This window comes from Staurois parvus, unplaced genomic scaffold (assembly GCF_062004578.1).
Source record: "Staurois parvus isolate SC_StPar_1 unplaced genomic scaffold, SC_StPar_1.0 ptg000525l, whole genome shotgun sequence".
Classification (NCBI taxonomy): Eukaryota; Metazoa; Chordata; class Amphibia; order Anura; family Ranidae; genus Staurois; species Staurois parvus.
Window position 1 is genome coordinate 7509692 of NW_028318321.1, and position 19503 is coordinate 7529194.

At 43.6% G+C, this 19503-nt stretch overlaps 1 protein-coding gene across 5 annotated transcripts in view; it reads right to left on the minus strand.

The window, feature by feature from the left end:
- Positions 1-18962, minus strand: part of IDE (insulin degrading enzyme) — a 121092-nt gene extending 102130 nt beyond the window's left edge. For 2 of the 5 annotated variants that reach the window (XM_089690296.1, XM_089690295.1), the window contains exons 1-2: positions 18467-18606; positions 930-1108 (exon numbers count right to left, since the gene is read on the minus strand). In XM_089690296.1, the coding sequence (XP_089546422.1) occupies positions 930-1108; positions 18467-18528 (241 nt within the window). In that variant the 5' untranslated portion in view covers positions 18529-18606. Of the gene's footprint in view, positions 1-929; positions 1109-18393; positions 18607-18812 lie in introns of those variants that run through there. The other 3 variants (XM_089690298.1, XM_089690297.1, XM_089690299.1) reach the window with 3 other exon arrangements.
- Positions 18963-19503: the final 541 nt, after the last annotated feature.

The following is a 19503-nucleotide window of genomic DNA, read 5'->3' on the forward strand; positions in this document are numbered from 1 at the left end:
GAGTAGCTTATGAGGATTTATTGAGCAATATCAGTGACTCCAATGATGGAGAAATAATCCTCCCACTGACAGCAAATGATGTAAAACCATAATTCCTCCCTACCGACCACAGGTGCCATATCATTTTTTTTTACTCCCAGTGACTAACAAGTCCAACGTATTATTTACTCCCACTGATGCCAGTACATTTTCTACTCCTACTGGCCACAGTCCAGCCCTATAAAGTCTGAAGGACAGTAAACGGGCCCTTTGTTTTAAAAAAGTATAGAGACCCCTGAGCGACATGCTTCCAAAGTAAGGTCTCCACTGGGAAGCGCTCCCTACTGGAGCCCCCTTTAGGATGTGTGAATACAATGGTGTCTAACTATATCCAAAATAGTAGTAGGTGGATAGAACCTTTCAAAAGCCAGCATCTAATCAAAATAAGCGCACAAACCACTTAACCCTTTAACTGTGTAAAATATGTAACACTAATCTCTGCAAAAAAAAAAAACATAACATGTTGAACCTTTCACAATTCCACTGTGTGCCTAATTTCTCCAAATGAGTCGACAACCATTGCCTCTACTGCACTGAAATCACAAACACTGTTGACGTATCTACTGGACTACAGCAGCACCTCAAGAAGGCGAGGAGACAGAGAGGTGTTCTGCAGGGGAGAAGTGACAATGTATGGGATTTCAGTACAACAGAAGAAGCGTTGCCAGTTGACTATAGGAACCCACTAGAGTTCTGGTAGGATGTGTATGTCTTTTTCAAAATAATTGGAATTTTTACTTTTTTTTTTTGCCCAGGCATACATTACACTTCAAACAATGTACAATCATATAAAGACTGTAAAAGACCAATCAGAAAAAAAATTAATGCAGATTTGCTGAGAAATGCAGTTGTAATGCTGCCTGTGGGAGCCTCAAAATGATTTGACATACCAATGTAAACATCAAGAGCAGCTGAAGATTTGTCAGTTGTAGGATCGCTTATCAAGACTGCTTTTATTCCATTGGTTAATTCAACTCCCCGATATTCCCGCTTGTCTTCATGGGACTTGACAATGTCATTAGTGACTCGCTTGACCATAACAGAATTCATCTTGTTGAAGGTGTGTAATCTGTGAATAAATGTAGCTGGTAAATACAAGGCAAGGATAAAAAATATTATGAAATATTATTTCTGTGAATAAAAAACACGAAATATATCACCAACAGCAAAGCACTGGGGAAAACAAAATTGCAGTCTACAGTGCAGATGAAGGGACTGCTTTACACATAAGCTAGTTCTTTGTTAGGTTTCCAGCTAGCTCCATTGATTCAGAGTAAAAAAGCAGATCGAATGCTGCCAGCAGAAACTTGTTAGGGAGGGTTTTCCCTTCTTTTGAAAGTCACAGTACTACTACAATTGTATAAATAGCTGACATAGAAGCCATTGGTAAAAAGGTAGAGAAAGGGAAGTCAGAAAAGTAAAGTAGTTGTTCATAATGACCAGTCACATTCCTTGTTTACTTTCCCCAGACAATAAGGGATAAAAAAAAAAAAAAATGACTGGTTACTATAGACAAAATGTTTGTCTTTTAGTAAATAGCCCTTGCATTGCCTAGTGATCTTCTTTAGGTGACATAAAAAGGAAAAAATATAGATTCAGGGTTTACCCTACAGTATACCAGTAGCAACCCATCGATGAACCCTACAACATGCAAGATTATAACCAGGAAGAATTAAAAGGAAACAAAAACACACACAAATATGTTAGGAATGCAAGAATGAATTCAGACCTCTTTAGGTTGATAACTTTAATTTCCATCAAATGATGGGTCAAAGACACCCGAAAATCAAAGTGAGAAAATGATGCAGCAGGGTAGTCCATTTTGCTGAAATTTCATTGCAGCAACTCAAAATGGTACTCAGTAGTTTGTATGGCCCCCATGTGCTTGTATGCATGCCTGACAAAGTCGGGGCATGCTCCTAATGAGACAACGGATGGTGTCCTGGGGTATTTGCTCCCAGATCTAGACCAGGGCATCACTGTGCTCCTGGACAGTCTGAGGTGAAACCTGACGGCGTTGGATGGACTGAAACAGGATATGCCAGAGGTGTTTATTAGATTTAGGTCAGGAACTGCCTGCATACTCTTGCCCCATGAGGCCGGGCATTGTCGAGCACCAGAAGGAACCCAGGACCCACTGCACCAACGTAGGGTTTGACAATGGGTCCAAGGATTTCATCCCGATACCAAATAGCAGTCAGGGTTCCATTGTCTAGCCTATAGAGGTCTGGGCGTCCCTCCTTGGATATGCCTCCTAGGCAGGATAACGTTCTCCACAGCTTCTCCAGACCCTTTCACATCTGTCACGTGCTCAGGGTGAACCTGCTCTCATCTGTGAAAAGCACAGGGCACCAGTGGTGGACCTGCCAATTCTGGTATTCAAAGGCAAATGCCAATCGAGCTCTATGGTGCCGGGCAGTGAGCACAGGGCCTACTAGAGGTCGCTAGGCCCTCAGGCCATCCCCATGAAGTCTGGAGCTGATTGTATGGTCAGAGACATTCACACCAGTGGCCTGCTGGAGGTCATTTTGTAGGGCTCTGGCAGTGCTCATCCTGTTCCTCCTTACACAAAGGAGCAGACATTGGTCCTGCTGATGGGTTCAGGACCTTCTACGGCCCTGTCCAGCACTCCTAGAGTAACTGCCTGTCTCCTAGAATCTCCTCCATGCTCTTGAGACTGTGCTGGCAGACACAGCAAGCCTTCTGGCAATGGCACGTATTGATGTGCCATCCTGAAAGAGTTAGACTGCCTGTACAATCTCTGTAGGGTCCAGGTACCACCTCATACTACCAGTAGTTATATTGACCCTAGCCAAATTCAAAACTAGTCAGAAAAAAGGAGTAGAGAAATAAATGTCAGTGGCCTCCACCTGTAAAACCATTCCTGTTTTGGGGTTCATCTCATTGTTGCCCATCTAGTGCACCTGTTAATTTCATTAACACCAAAAGCACCTGAAGCAGATTAACCCCCTCTGCTACTTAACTAACCAGATCAATATCCCATGAGTTTGGTTGACTTGATGCTATACTCTGGTTAAAAAGTGTTCCTTTAGCCCCTTAATGTCCTACTTGTTACGAGTCTGCGACTCTACAAAATATTCCAGGGGCCTGATCTCCCCCCATCTTCCACTCCTCCAACTTTTAGGCATTCCCTTGTTCTCTCTAGGCCTCGAGTTCCCTGGCGCTTTCCAATGGTGGACCTCTCATAAATTCCACTCATTCCTCACTGGTCATTCCACTTACACCTGGGCGGAAATTATGGATAAATACCAGGCCCCCCATACTGAACTTTTTAGATTTCTACAGATTAAACATTGGCTGTCCTCAATGCTCGCTGACAAAATCCTGACAACCCAGTTGTCTCCGTTTGAACATATTTATCATCGGACGTCCTTTTCCCCTAAACTTATATCCACTCTCTACTTGCAGTTGAATACCCTCCAGAATCCCAATCATCACACTTACATTTCCAGGTGCGAAAGGGATCTTAAAAGCATGAGGGATGGAGGCTGCTGGTCATAAATTTGGACCACACTGACTCCTTGCTCTATTAATGTTCTCACTATTGAATCAGCCTTTAAAAAAACGGTCACGAGATGGTACCTGGTCCCATCCCGCTTGACACACTTTCATCCCTACGCTCCCAATACCTGTTTCAGGGGATGCTCTAATCCGGGAGATGTCCTCCATGTGTGGCAGATATGCCCTATGCTTGCTCGGTTCTGGACAAAAGTCTATAAAGCAGGGTTCTACCCAAAAGGGGATGTTACGCTTTAAAGATTGGTCCCCCGCTCCCCATTAAGGATTGGCACCTTTGAGGACAGGTACCCACTTCCGCTGCAATCAGATGTGGAAGTTGTCTTTTTACACTCCCTCCCCGTAGTCTTGTGGGACACATGACAGGGCCCAGAAGATGACGGGGCCATTCAGGAAGCGCAGCACTTCTTGCGCATGCGCAGTGGGCACCCAGCTGTGAAGCTGCAAGCTGTCACAGCCAGGTGCCCACACTGAAGATGCCGGCACCTGGAATACAGGACAGACGGTGAAACGGGCTGCGGCAGGGGCAACGCGGGATTATGGGACAGGTGAGTGGCTGTTTTTTTTAAAGTCAGCAGCTACAGTTTTTGTAGCTGCGGACTTATTTTTTTTTACAGAGTGAGTGGAACTCTGCTTTAAACTCCTACAATCATTATAAACCTGTCCCTTTCGAAAAGAACCGTGGCATGTCCTTCTGTTACATCTGAAACCGCTAGGCCTCACTAAATACCAAACTTAAACTGGCCACTTAGGTACTACTGGCAGCAAAACAAACCATAGCAAAAGCTTGGAAACAGCAGTTTACACCCTTACAGAAGTCAGCCACCACTTGGATTTCTTTTTCAAAAATGAAAAGCTTTCCAGCATCTTTTTAGATACACATGAGAAATTTTTCAAAATATGGACCCCATGGATCAAGCATGCCCATCCTACTATGTCAATAGCCAGTTATACTATGATATAAACACCGATACCCAGAGCCCAGGCTCAAGTACCTTTGATGTCCTCTCCCACCTATCTCTCCTCCTTTCCTTTTTTCTTTTTATTCTCTAGGCTCTTCCGAAGGGACTAATTGCAATTTGTTCTTATGCATTTTTTACTTTGTTTCTTGTATAATTCATTTTAAACATTGATGTCTCATTTACCAATACCCGATTCCTCAATCAAGGTGTATGGCTCCTTGTTATTACTAATGCTGTTCTTCTTTAGATGTAACAGTCAACACACCATTTTGATACACCATAAGCTAAGTTTTGGTTATGGTTTTTGTATATGATGTACAACCTGATAGGATTGTAAGCTATTGATCTTGTGCATCTGTTTGCAAACATGTCAACGATAACAACGTATACTTGGAAAATTTTTCAATAAACATTTATTGAAAGGAAAAAAATGTTCCTTTAAATTTCTCAAGCAGTGTGTGCGTATATATATTTATTTCAATTTTTTGGGAGTCAAACAGAAGCAATATTATAAAAATCGGAGATTATCACCATCATGCATTACACAATGGCAGTTATTTTCTAAAACTGGAGAGTGAAAAGTTTTTGCAACTCTGCATAGAAACCAATCAACTTATTGCCAAAGCTTAATTTAACTAGCTGATTATCGAAGCTGATTAGCTGCAAAGCACAGCTGCACCAGCTTCTGAGTTCTCTAGCTTATACAATAGTTTGCTGAAAACTTTCAGCATGGAAGTCATCCGCTTTTTTTTTTTTTTAAATAAAGGAATTGACTATAAGACCAAAATACCTCTGCCAGGATACACAGAGCTGTGCAGCTTACCACCAAAGCTGGACAGAGTGGACACCTGTCTACTCCACTGGAAGAGGGTTCCCATATGTCAGCAGCACACTATGAACTATGCAGCTCACCAAAGTGGACAGAGGGAAACCCATTTGCCAGCAAATTTTGTACAACAGGCCAGGAAAAGAGGCCAGAAAAAAAACGAATAGTAACCATAGGACACCTATAGGGCACCTAATTTTTTTTTTACATGGGTTGTATCAAAACAGCGATTTGCTAGGAGCATCTAGCCTTATAACGAGAATAAGTCAGACAAAAAAAAAAAAAAAAAAAAAAAAAAAAAAAAAACTTAGCATGCAAGTTAAAACACATAAAAATGAGGGGACGGACCTCCCAAAAAAAACTTAGAGAACTAAGAGGAGGATGTGAGTCTAGAAGGATGAGAAATGAAGAGGTATTGAGCAAATATGGTTATGAGAACATATTGGCAATATTGCACGTAGATGCATGATAGACCAAAACATGGAATCATTGACATAGAGGAAATTTATGGAACGGTGGGTGTGAAGAAGTTACACTGAGGTAAGTTAGTTGTTATTGTGATTCTAAGTCAGATATGAAAATGTTAATTTTAGCATGCTGTAAGCACTATCCCAGTGAGAGAAAGGGGGGGGGGGAAAGGGGGGGGGGGGAGATGGGTATCAAGGGAAGTAACTAAAGATATCGAAGTGGGATGACAGAGGGGGGTAGCATGTGTCTCTCACCCTCTCCGAAGTGTCGCACCCCCCCACACCATAGAAGACCATGAGGCGAAGGGGAAGGAGCACAACCAAATAGGCTCCCAACGCCCAATCCCATCCTCAGAGAGGAGTAGCCTGGAGAAAACAAACCAGGAATTTATATACGGGGGATCTCATAGTCACCTCATCTTTAGGTGTCTGTAGAAACAAAAAAGCGAATGCTTGCAAGTCTGAGGTCTGGATGAAATGCCACATGCCCACCCTAATGGAGCTACAGTAAGTGATACTTGGCTACAAACATTTAAAGTGTAAATACTCTTTTCTTACCATGTTACACCCAGTGTCAGCTCACGTTTCGAATCAGTTACACTCAAATTGTGAATATTGACTACTCCACTAGATAATAACCTAAAGTTGAAAAATTATTTTTTGATAAGCAACGTACAAAATGAACTCAGTTTACTGGAAACACCCTGTATATTCAACATATCTAATCTGTACTTATTGTATGTATTGCACAACTGAAATTAACAAAATACATATCTTCTACCATGACTTTGCTAACCAATAAACTACATAGACTGGTCAACAGAAAATAAAAAAAGTCTACTACAGTCCCCAAAGACTGTAGAGAATAGAATGTTCCTTAGATGTATACACAAAAGAATAACTATATCTCGATTGGCCTTGACTGATTGCTACAGGCAACAAAACTCTCCATTCATACAGCTGTCACAGGGCACAGCATGTACTATAGTTACCCCTTCCTGCAATTAAATACAAGTGAAAATAGTACTGCAGTGTCCTTGTACTTGCACAGAGAATAGACTACAAGTGCACTAAACAGAAAATTCACCCAAAAAATGATATACATCAATTAGATGTGAAGTCTGTTGGGCCAATTCATCCCATCTTTTCCAGCTGCAGAATCCCTCCCGTACTTTGGGCTTTTTTGTTCTGTGTTGTGGTGCGCTGAAACAAAAGTGTGTTGATTTAATGTTTTCAGGTGGTGTTCAAAATTACTGGCAACCCAACGTCAACCAATTAAAGTGGTTCTAAAAGGCTGAAGGTTTTTACCTTAATGTATTCTTTGCACTAGGGTTAAAAAACCTTCAGTATGCAGCTGCCCCCCAGGCCTCCCTTATACTTATCTGAGACGGATCTCTATTCAGCAAAGTGCACAAGAGCAGAGGTTCTCTTGACACTCTCTCCCTCCTCATTGGCTCAGACACAGTAGTGGCCATTGGCTCCCACTGCTATCAATCATAGCCAGTGAGGAGGGAGTGGGGGTATGGAAGCAGAGAACTGGCTCAGGAGCAAGCACACGAGTGCCCCCAAAACAAACAGCTTGATATGGGGCCTTTCAGTGGGGGACCCCAGAAGAGGATCGGTGCTGCACTGTGCAAAACCACTTAACATGAACAACCACTCTAACTCAAAATGAATAGCATCATGACTAAGCATCAAAGACAAGGCGATCTGCTTTATGTCCTATAGCCTAACTAACAGGGCACTCTTGATTACTCCTGTATTGAATTGTATTTAACTGTACTGTCTGCCCTCAAGTTGTAAAGTATTGTGCAAATTGTTGGCACTAAATAAATCCTGTTTAAAAATACTTATTTCAGTTCACATCAACGTGCTGCATTGGTGCACATGAGGACATGTGGCACTTTTGTGCAGCATATTGCGACTGGCTATAGGACATTGCAACATGATTCCACACAGAGTTAACTGGACTCTAAATTTTAATTAGGATTCATAAAATGCAAGCACTGCAATGTGTTGTACAACGAATCATTGCATATGTGTACAAAACGTACTGACTGGTGCGAATGAGCCCTTACGCTGCATTACTTCAACACAAACATGAATGTGCCTCGACTTTCATAAACAAAAGGATTTGGTCAGCCTTTCCTGGGATTCCCTAGCCTTACCACTCTGCAAAGATAGGCAGGTGACACCACTATACTCAAGGTACATCTTCCCGTGTCACCTCTTAGCCTCACCAGTATGCTCGACAGACAACCAGCATGATGTCTTGGTTAGCAAATGCTCCAAGAGTGGAAAAACTGTACCATGAAATAGGAGTCTTGGCTGTAGAATGTGACAGAGGAGTGTGAATGAGAACACTTGCTGAACAGAGCAATTCCACTGACAGATAAAGTTCTAAGACCATATGTATCACAGCTATGAATTTAGCCATAAGTTCCGCTTTAAGAGATTATTTGTCCTAAAATGAACATTGTATCATTTTGTTTGGAGTTATAATAAGAATAAAAATTATATATATATATATATATACACACACACACACACACACACACACACACACACACACACATAATATACATACATACACACATATACATACACACATATATATATATATATACACACACACACATATATATACATACACACACACACACATATATACATACAAACATATACATACACAAACAGGTCAACAAGTAACTTGGATTTTCTTAGCCTGCCCTGGTGGGATGGGAGGGGGTTTCGGCATTCTTTTGGAGACCATGGAAGATGTTATGTAGGATAAAGCTGTTCCCTGCTCCACCCCAAAAACAATAAGGTGAACATTCTGGGTGAGGCTGAATGAGCAATGATGCTTTCTAACCTCCCTTCTGTACAATTGCCTGTGACTGCATACACAGAGGCTGCTACGGAATCAAAGCAATAAGAGTCATTTCAGGGCATTTATTTCCCAGACCGCAATAATCATCCTAAGTGGAGAGAAACGCTCTGCAGCATAGTCTGGATAAATGCCAAAAACAAAGTTCAAGTCTAACAGTAACACCAGCATCTACCCTGGAGTATCGCATGATACTAGGAGAGCCCAGAGTCAACATGCAGTGTATCCACACGCAGGATCAGATGTTCAGCTTGGGTAATAAGGAGCAGGTAGCTAAAATTTAAACAACAGAAAATTAAAACAGCTAGGAAATTGCAGTTTATAGCAAGTATTTAACGGCACGACTGTTCCACTAAGAATATATATATTAGTGATAAATATAGAATCGTTACGACGTACTAAACTATAACATGAAGCCTAAAGGACCAGTTTTATCCCCGATAGAAATGTATTCCACCTGCACTTGCTCCAATAAGGACCTGTGTGGGATCTTGCAAATCTTAACAGCCGATGCATACAACATTTGTTAGCTTGGACAGGATCACATTTAAAATTGAACTCTGGGCACAAAAACTCATTTAAATGTATTCCTCAATAGCCACAAATGATACGTCTACTATTACTTTGTGTGCACTAAAGGGTTCTCTCAACGTACTTTTCCTTTGCAAAAGTTGAAGCGAGATCACAGTGGTGCAACCTGAGAGCTGTGGGAGGGATTCAGCAGGCTCCACCCACTATAGGCTGCCTCCAGAAAAATAGAAGGGGGGGCGGAGACAAGACCAGACGCCCCGCAAAAAAAAAAAAAAAAAAAAAAGAAGAGCAGCAACAATTGGGCTTTATTACAGGAACTTTCTGCACAAAGTTAAATACTGATTACTGTGCAGATCTGGAAGAAATACACAAAGGACACCAAGATGCAAGCAAATATACAAATATACACATGACTCTTTTAGTTAGGAAATATTTGCTTATCCCAGAGTGGAATTAAACTCTGTAGACTTGCAGAACAAAACAGTGGTTAAAGGCTTGTTCTAGCTGAAACAAATAAAGGGCCGGGATACCCCAACAGCCACGTCTGCTCTGTTTTTATTTTCAATAAGTAACAAACTGACATTTCATTCAACTTCATTCACTGTGAGGGGTTGTGATGCAGCGTATGGCTTTGCAAAACACTAAGCTGGGGATAAAAAGAAAATAAAAAATACTGTCTGTCCTGTTTGAACGCATGGTGTGAACTGTACACAGAATTTAAAGCCATATGCCTTGTCTATGCATTGGGCAGGCCGCACTAAGGCTCCATGCACACAGGGCGTTTCGATAACGCTGGTAACGTTAGCTGTGTAGAGTCATATTAAAAATGTGAGTTTTTCAGTGTTTAGTATTCTTTGCATTAGCATTTAGCAGCGTTTGTGGTTTTAGTAGGGGGGTTTCCCCCCCCCCCCCCCAATTCTTTTTTTTCTCAACAAAAGTCCAAAACCGCTGGTTTGCCGCGATTTACTGCGTTTTTCAGCGTTAGAGCTTTTGTACAGCTAAAAAACTCTGGAATCCCATTAGTTCTGTTTTTTTTTTCCAGTCAAAAAAGGATGACACAGTCTGTGTGCATGGACACATAGGATAACATGCTGGGGGGTTTACTAGCTGTAGGAAAAAAACATCAAAAGCCAAAAACAGCCGCTGAAAAAACATCCAGTGTGCATGAGAACTAAAACAGAGAATCGTGCAGGAAGCAAACCCCTGCTTGCACTACAGGAAAGTTATTCCTAAACACAGTTACTGTAGGCTCCTAATAGTCAATCACATAACAAAAAGTCGCAAATAAAGAAGGCAGCAAGAAGGAAGGTGTTTAGATCAACTTGATCATGACTTGTAATACTTCAAAAAGAATATTCCCAGTGACCATGAGTGATGCTTTCTGTATTTAGGTCTTGTTCACATGGGCGTACTACAGTGTACACCCGCATGAGGGCCGTGTTTGCCCAGACAGGTATGCACAGGTGCTCTGCGCATCCCTGTGTACACAGCCCCATTCATGTCAAATGAGACACAGCCATTGCTCCCAATCAAATAGCTGTGCAGGTGCACAGCCTTGAAGGTACGCTGCCCATGCAGACATCCCAATTGACGTGACTGGGAAGGCCTGCATGGAAAACCTGTGCATCCTGGTGCCCACACACAGGTGTAGGCTGTAGTAATCCCGTGTGAACCAGTCTTGAGGCTGTAATCAAACAAATTAGATGCATGAAACTGAGATCAGTTTTACTGAATAGCATGATCAGCTCACTAATCACATATGTCAACTGGACTGCAGCTATCAAATCTGATCACTAAAAGAAAATCACTAGAAAACACCAAAATACAACCAAAGTAAGCCACCCTATGCATGAAAATGTATTCAAATCATACAAATACAATAATAATAAAAAAAAAAAAAAAAAAAAGTACCTGGTATGTAAGCCTACACATGGAAAAGCATCACAACATGAAGCATTGCTGAGGATCAAATTACCTGGTATACACAGCTTTAGGTGCACACTATAGAGTGTAAAGAGAGGGAACCATATGCTTATACAGCTTGAATAAAGCATGTTACTCAGTGGAATCTGGTGGTTTATAGAAGGCTGCAGGTAGGCAAGTCTGAGAGGCTAGCTGAATTACAGTATGCCCTGCCAGCTGTGCAATGACATTTAATGAAATGAGTCATGTCACTGCCTTCCAATGCCCTTGGACAGAAATGAACAGATCACAAGATGCAACATCCTCTAAAGCAGTGGTCTCCAAAATGCGGCCCAGGGGCCAGATGTGGCCCTTTATTAGCCTTAATCTGGCCCTTGTGGCATGACTTAATCAACTGACATCAATGATGGGACACGATTCCTCCCACTGTGACGCCACCAATGGCACGATTCCTCCCACTGTGACGCCACCAATGGCACGATTCCTCCCACTGTGGCGCCACCAATGGAACAATGCCTCCCACTGTGACGCCACCAATGGCACGATGCCTCCCACTGTGACGCCACCAATGGCACTATTCCTCCCACTGACGCCACCAATGGCCCTATTCCTCCCACTGACACCATCAATGGCACTATTCCTCCCACTGACGCCATCAATGGCACGATTCCTCCCACTGGCGCCATCAATGGCATGATTCCCCCCCACTAAACGCCATCAATGGCACGATTCCTCCCACTGATGCCAACAGGGCGGCCTCCCATTGTAACCATTGATGTGACAGTTTATGCCCACTGATGCCAACATTTTCTGCTCCAACTGGCCACAGTCTGGCCCCCCTAAAGCCTGAAAGACTGTACACCGGCCCTTTGCTTTGAATGTTTGGAGACCCATATTCTAAAGGAAATACTAGAGAAATATGTGGAGGGCTATGCAGCCCTCCTCCTAAGGGCCTGTTCACACCAGGTGCATTGGGCCATGCATGTAAAGATACAGCAGTGTTATGACACATGGCATCATACCATCACTGCAGAAAATAGAACTTAAAGAGGTTATGGTCAATGCACTGTTTTCAGTATACTGGCACTGCTCCCAAAACAGAACATATCAGCAGCTGCTGGCGTGAACAAACCCCCCCAAAAATTGCCTGTCTTTCTTTGGCCTCGTTCACACAGACTCTTGAAACCCCTCTAGATTGCATCGTGAAGGGCAACTGATGTGACTAGGAGGCAATAAGTCGCCTCCTCACTGCCTGTTGTAACCCTGAAAGGCCGAACCATTACACCACATACAATCCACACATTGGAGGCACAGTCTCATTAACTTGAAAGTACTGCACTCTGACCATGACCGGGGGATTTAATTTTTGCATGTGTACAGCCCCGAGCAGCTGCATGATCTTCTTTAGGGAGGCGGGAAGAGAGAGAAGAAACTTTGGTTCAACCACCCATTTTGCTACTCAGGCCTCTGGCTCAGTGCAGTTGGTCACTGAACTGAAAAAGCATTCAGTAGGTGTCAGACTCAAAGAAGTGAATGTGATGGATCGTATGACCTGGCATTTGCAGGAGATCAACAACTGCAGTTTCCATATTCTCTCAGTACTGGTTACCTTACCACAACCTTGCCACTTGAACTAGTATCCAACAGTTCTGGGTGGTTCAAATACCTGGCCCCCTTCTATGCTGTAGTTCAAGCCAGCTGGAACATCACCATAGGACACAATAATGACATAGTTGCTGGTGGGAGGAAGTACAGACAGCAGAGGAAGGCCTGGTATCCAATCGGCCCAGGAATTTTAGACAATGCCCATAGCTCTTCAAGAGCATTACCTTTAAGCAAATAGTTGGTGAAAAATACAAATTAGCTGGAAAAAAACAGCCACGTACACAAAATATTAAAAAAAAAAAAAAAATACAGCTGGAGCTTAACTTTGGGAGGCTTGTCCGTTTTCAAGGGAATCACATCCCTTTGATATTTGTCTAGACTAGGGGTAGGCTACCTGCGGCTCTCCAGCTGTTGCAGGACTACAAGTTCCATCATGCCTCTACAAGTCATAGCTGTAATTGTCAGTTTTGTAATGTTGCAATGCCTCATGGGAAATTAGTTCCACAACAGCTAGAGAGCCGCAGGTTGCCTACCTCTGGTCTAGACTAATGTAAGATCATTTGAAATGATTATTGCTACACAATAATTTTATAGTATCAACCCTTTGTGCAGTGCTTTACATAACCAAGGAAGGCAGTACAGTTACATTCCAACTCAATACATGGGGGTAAAGAGTCCAGCTTGTGACGGCCTAAAATCTAAATAAAAAGGTATATTTAGTTTTGCATTTATTCAGTTTATCGGCATCATCCATTAATATTTAACTGAGACATATTGACATGGAATATCTGCAGGTGTAATGGAAGAAAAGATCGTACTGCAGTGTTTCATGGCAAGAAGGATTAGCATACATAACGCCAGAAGCACTGCTGGATCATGTCACCCAATATCTCAAAGGTCAGCTTACTCAGCATGGCAGTGTGCTGCCCTCACATTCACATGTTGTGATGTTGAGTCACAACTACTGATAACTTCCAATGTCAACAGGCTCAAATGGATTACACAGCAAATCCTTGTGTTTCATACTTCCTAATAAGAGTACCTTTACTACTTAAAAAAAAAAAAAACAAAAAAAAAAAACAAAAAACACAACTTATCTGAAATTTGAGTAATTAATTATTAAGGAATGTGTTTGGTTGTTATACTGATCCCATAGTCAGTAAAATGATATAGGACGATGGAGTTCTGGTGTTGCTAGTATACAGCAAAGAGGGGTAACAAGCATCTGTCATGCTCCCGATTAATGTATAAATATTTTACATACAGCAAAACAAACATGACCCAGGACTTTATGTATCTACGTTGTATAATATCGATCTACACTCACTGGCCACTTTATTAGGTACACCTTGTCAGTGCCAAGAAAATGCCCCCCCCACCCCACCCCACCATTACACCACCACTCTGAACACCACTGATACAAGGCAGGATTAATCCATGCTTCAATTTTTGTTACACCATATTCTGACCCTACCATCTGAATGTCACAGCAACCAGTCTGCCTATTCTCTGATATCAACAAGGCATTTTGATCCACACAACTGCAGCTCACTGGATATTTTCTCATTTTCTGACCATTCTCTGAAAGCCCTAGAGATGGTTGTGTGTGAAAATCCAAATTTTTTAAATACTCAGACCAGCCCGTCTGGCACCAACAACCATGCCACGGTCAAAGTCATCCAAATCCCCTTTACCCCCCCCCATTCTGATGCTCAGTTTGAACTTCAGCAAGTCATGTCACCATGTCTAGATGCCTAAATGCATTGAATTGCTGCCATGTGAATGGCTGATTAGCAATTTGTGTTACAAAGTAATTGAACAGGTGTACCTAATAAAGTGGCCGGTGAGTATCTCTCTATATAACAGTCTCATCTTATCAAAAACGCTTTTAAAAAGACAAGATAGCTAAAACAAAAGCCATACTGTATATAAACTATTCAGATCAAAATTTTTAAGCGTTACAATATTGAAACTCTATAAAACTAATAAGCAATACATTTATCAATAGTGCAACTACGTCCATGTACCGCATATGTGAGGTGGACTTTATTGCCAACACAAGTCCATGGTTTCTGTGCCGAGAGCATGCTCATAGGACAGTAGCATAGCTGTCAGACAGATCCCAATCTCCAGTAATGATTGGACCACCACGAGCCACGGGACCAGCTTTTTCGCTGGTGCAATGCTTTCCAGGCTCCTGCAGACAAAAATAATAAATGCACATATTTTTACCAGCAAAAAAATGTGCACTTATTATTTACTAAAAGGTGAACTTATCCTTTAACTTTCAGTGGGATTCCTGCGCTTCCTGCATGGCCCCGTCGTCTTCTGGGACCTGTCACGTGTCCCACAAGACTTTGTGTAGGAGGACAACGTCCATTCCCGATCGCCCAGGTGAACGCAGCGGGAACAGGTACCTCAAATTCGGGTACCCGTCCCCCCCAAAAGGTGTCAATCCTTAATGGGGGGTGGGGGACCAATCTTTAGAGCGGAACTTCTGGGTGGAACTCCACTTTAACAGTAACCATTATAATGCACGTTGATGTGTGAAGATGGTCAGTACAATGATCACTGCAACACACATTGAAAATGCAGGTAAGAAAGAGGACAAGCATACCTTTTTTTTTTCTTCTTATATCCACTCTTACCTTTTTTGCAGGGTTAGCTTATACTGACAAACCCAATGTATCCAGTGCTCTCCTGCTGCAATCAGTCCTTCCGCAGCCTCATGACTGGCCACCATCCGCTCCTCTACATCATGAACTTGCTGTCTATTCCAGGATCTTATAACTGGCCCTCAGTCATGTGTTAAGTCAACCCTCCAACTGCTGTGTATCCCTGATCCTGCAGGATCCTGGAATACCTGACAGGGATTCCCAAAGCCTGAAGGCGCAGGATACATCATTGTCACCTAGGCAAGAAGGGAGGCAGGGGGTGGACCAGAGTAAAATAAAAATGTAATTTAAAAATGTCTTTAACCCTTTACAACAGCAATACACATGTATGCAACAGTGTGGGGGGGGGGGGGGGGGGGGTGAGCCTTAATGCCCAGCCACCACAGTGTTTTGGAGTTTGCATCATTGGCACTGACAGCCTGTGGTCAATCACCAACATTTGGGAGTTAACAGGACAGCTAACAATAACATGCAGCCAACTGCAATATTGCACGATCTGGAGCCCCCCCTACTGTCCCAGGGACTCATGGCCCATTTGAAGCACCAGCTCAAATGCGATACGCAGCAGAGAGGAAAACTCAATGTTTGGAATGAATCCCATTCTGCTGTAACATACGTTGATGCAAACTGGCATGCATTTTGAAGAGCTTACGTTGTTCTTAGGCTGGGTTCACAGGTCTCCCGCTTTCTCTGTCATACAAATTTCTTGGTTTTATACACATTTTTACATTTGCTTCAATGAGCTAAAAAAATGCATTTAATAATGGACATGCCTCATTTTTAACAAAGCAGCACACAAATGTGAATGGCCTAATTGAAAAACTATGCATTTTCATGACCTGCGTTTTTACGCATTGCAAAATGCCCATAAAAGTGCAGTTGTGAACCAGGTCCTGAAGCTGAACTCCAGGAAATTGAAAAATATTTCCTGGTAGTGGAACTGCACTGCAGGAATTAAAGTGGAACTGAAGGCATTTTACAACAGACAGGCTGGCTATTATCGCAGAAGATGCATGCAGAGGGGTAGATTTACTAAAACTGGTGCAGCTGTGCATGGCAGCCAATCAAGTTCTAACTTCAGCTTGTACAATTAAAAGAGATGTAGAGCTTTTTTTTTTTCTTATTTATACTTACCTAGGTGGATGCAGCATCTGCCCCCCCCCCCCGTCTGACTGCTGAGTTCTCCTGTCCGCTCTGAGTGAAGAACAGTGACTATCAGACATCGCTGTCTGCTCTGCCCCTCCCCCGGCGCTTACTGGAGCGCTGGGCTATGGAGGGAGCAGCTGGCTCAGACTCTCAGCAGATCGCTGAGAGGCTGAGCCAGGTGCCGATCCAGACTCTGGGGTGGATCCCAACTTTAAAGTCAGGATCTTTCCGAATCCTGGACCTGCCTGGCTGAGTGACGTCAGCCATCGGCGGACTGGACGAACTGCACTCCTGTGATCCACAGGAGAAGTACAGCCAAAAGAGCTTTGGCTGTACTTATCCTTTAAGCTTTGACAAGACTGGAAGCTGATTGGTTTCTATGCAGCGCTCCCCAGATTTTTCACTCTTTAGTTTTAGTAAAACACCCCCAATGTCTTTTCTGCAATAAAATACACCTACCTTACCACTCGCACTCTTCTGTGGCAAGTAAACTGAGCTGTACAACTCAGTCACTGGCATTGTCCCTGTGACTCTTGCGCATAAGCAGGAATTGTCCCATCCTGCGGCGGCCAATGGAGATGCCTAAAGACCAGCACCCAGCGAGAAGATGTTGGTGCCGGCATGAGACCCGGACTGTTAGAAAGAAGTATAGCGTCTTTAGTTCCCCTTTAACTGCTCATTTAGGTCTAGAGGGGATGGAAAAGCAGAATTACTTACCCGACCTTCCAGGGAAAAAAACAAGAGCTGTTGGGACTTGTAGTTTTCCTTCACAGAACAGTGTGAATTATTATACAGTATTTATATAGCGCCAAAGGGTATGCTCAGCACTGTACAGTAGCAGGGGGGACAGAACATGAGACAAGACAGTAACAATACACTACACGAGGGGTTTGAGGGCCCTGCTCTTTCGAATAGATGTTTTTTTCAGATTGAGACAGCTGTCAATGAGCGAAGAACCCCCACAACCGGGGATCAGGGGGGACCAGTGCATTTGTAATATGTTACACCCTGAATATGGGTGTAACACATGAAAGGGATGATTTACACCTGAATTGGACAAGAACACAGTCTGCGTCACTGTGCGATTCGGTGCAGTGCACTTCTCAGCCCATTCACGTGGATCACCCCAAAAGTAGCATTTCAAACGCACTGTAACCCAATCACATGACGTTGCAGCACCGTGCTATCTGGTGCAGGCAAACACACTGAATTTGTGATTTGCTCTTTTGGTGTCATTAGGAATACATTGACACCGGCAGCAGATCGCACAGCCAGAGCATTTCAAATGCGCACAGAACGCTGCTTTCCTGCATCACGTTCTGTTGTGAATGGGCCCTAGTGACACCCTCATGCATCAACCACGGCACACTTTTGTACAGGCCACACTGTGTGGTGCCGCAGCATCAAGTGAACTGAAAGGGTCGAGGGTTTCTTTCCTCACGTTTCCCAGCTCACTGAGTGGACTGCCGTACCCGTGACATGGTGAACAAACCTGTATGTAAACAGACTCGATCCCAGGAAGCTTTCCCTGCAGTATCCGAGCATGTACTACAATACTAATATAGTACAGAGAAGACAGCCCCTCAATGACTGCCATTCCCCACCACATAGGCCCAGGACAATATGTCTGCTGGGAATGTCACCTCACACACACATAGGAAACGGCTGTCCTTCAGAAGCGAATTCCAGGGACAGAGGAGAAGCTCGGGCTGTCCCTGGAACATTCCACCCCAAACCAGACAGGCTGCTGACTCACGACTTTTGCAGAGTGTCGAGGCGCGGTGGAAGAACGTACCGGCCGGGTGTGGTGTGTCAGGGGAGGGAGATGGAGGGTGCACTTGTAGGCCGCGGTTCTCCCACCTTCTTACCCTGCTGAGACTGAGCGGAACCCCCACAGGCAGCTGGCGAGGCGGCGTGAGCCCTGCAACATGGCCCGGCACTGCAAACACTCGAGGAGGGAGCGGCCTATGGAAGTCCTCCCTCCCTTCCTGAACTAGGAAGCCCGCCTCCCAGACACCACACAGGCCCGGCCTCCACAACACTACTTCTACTAACCCTTTAGTCTCTGGAGTTTGCTGCAGTGCTAAATCAGCCCCAACCCTTTCCTGCCCAGCTGCCTCTGACACTTAGGAGGTACACGGATGTGCGCAGAAGGAAACTTCGCAGCCTGGGGCCTAAACTAGGCCGCATCTATTTTCCAACATTGAACCGTACCTGCTCGGCTATACTGAATGCCAGTGCTGGAAAGCGGTCTGTCTGCCTCCTCCTCCTACGCCTGAGTCTTTGATAAGAGGTAGAGAGGGGATGGAGCTTGAGAAACTGGTTGCTGATTAGTCATCCAGACATTCTGCATGAGCAATGACTTCAACGTGAACTGAGAGGAATGGAGATGTCATTGGTACCCCCCTTCATACAGTGCTAGATGCCTGGTGCTGTCAGGTTTCTTCTTTTTCACCAATTAGAAGTACATATGTACTATGTGAACATTGGATAAGAGCAGCTTTGATATTAAAATGTTGAATTTAAAATTATGAAAAATTAAAGACAAACTTTCAGAACCTGCCAAAATTGACACTTCTGGAAGTGTCACTCTAATACTCCCCTGGAAGTGTCACTCTCCTACTCCCCTGCAGCACAGTTTGGTTCCTCCCCTTCACCCTCACCTCATCACATGACACAGTACTGATGTAGGGACAGAGGATCGAACCACTGAGTGCAGCAGGGGACTACCATACAGTAATACCCAACCAGCCTGCAAGGGTTAGGTTCAGCAGGATCTACAGCCTGTATTATGGGTGGAATTGAGCTGAACTGAAAAAGAATGATGTCCATCAAGTTCAACCTCTCACAACGTTCATCCAGAGAATGGCAACTTTGCCCACTCTTGCCTTTATCAGAGAAATGT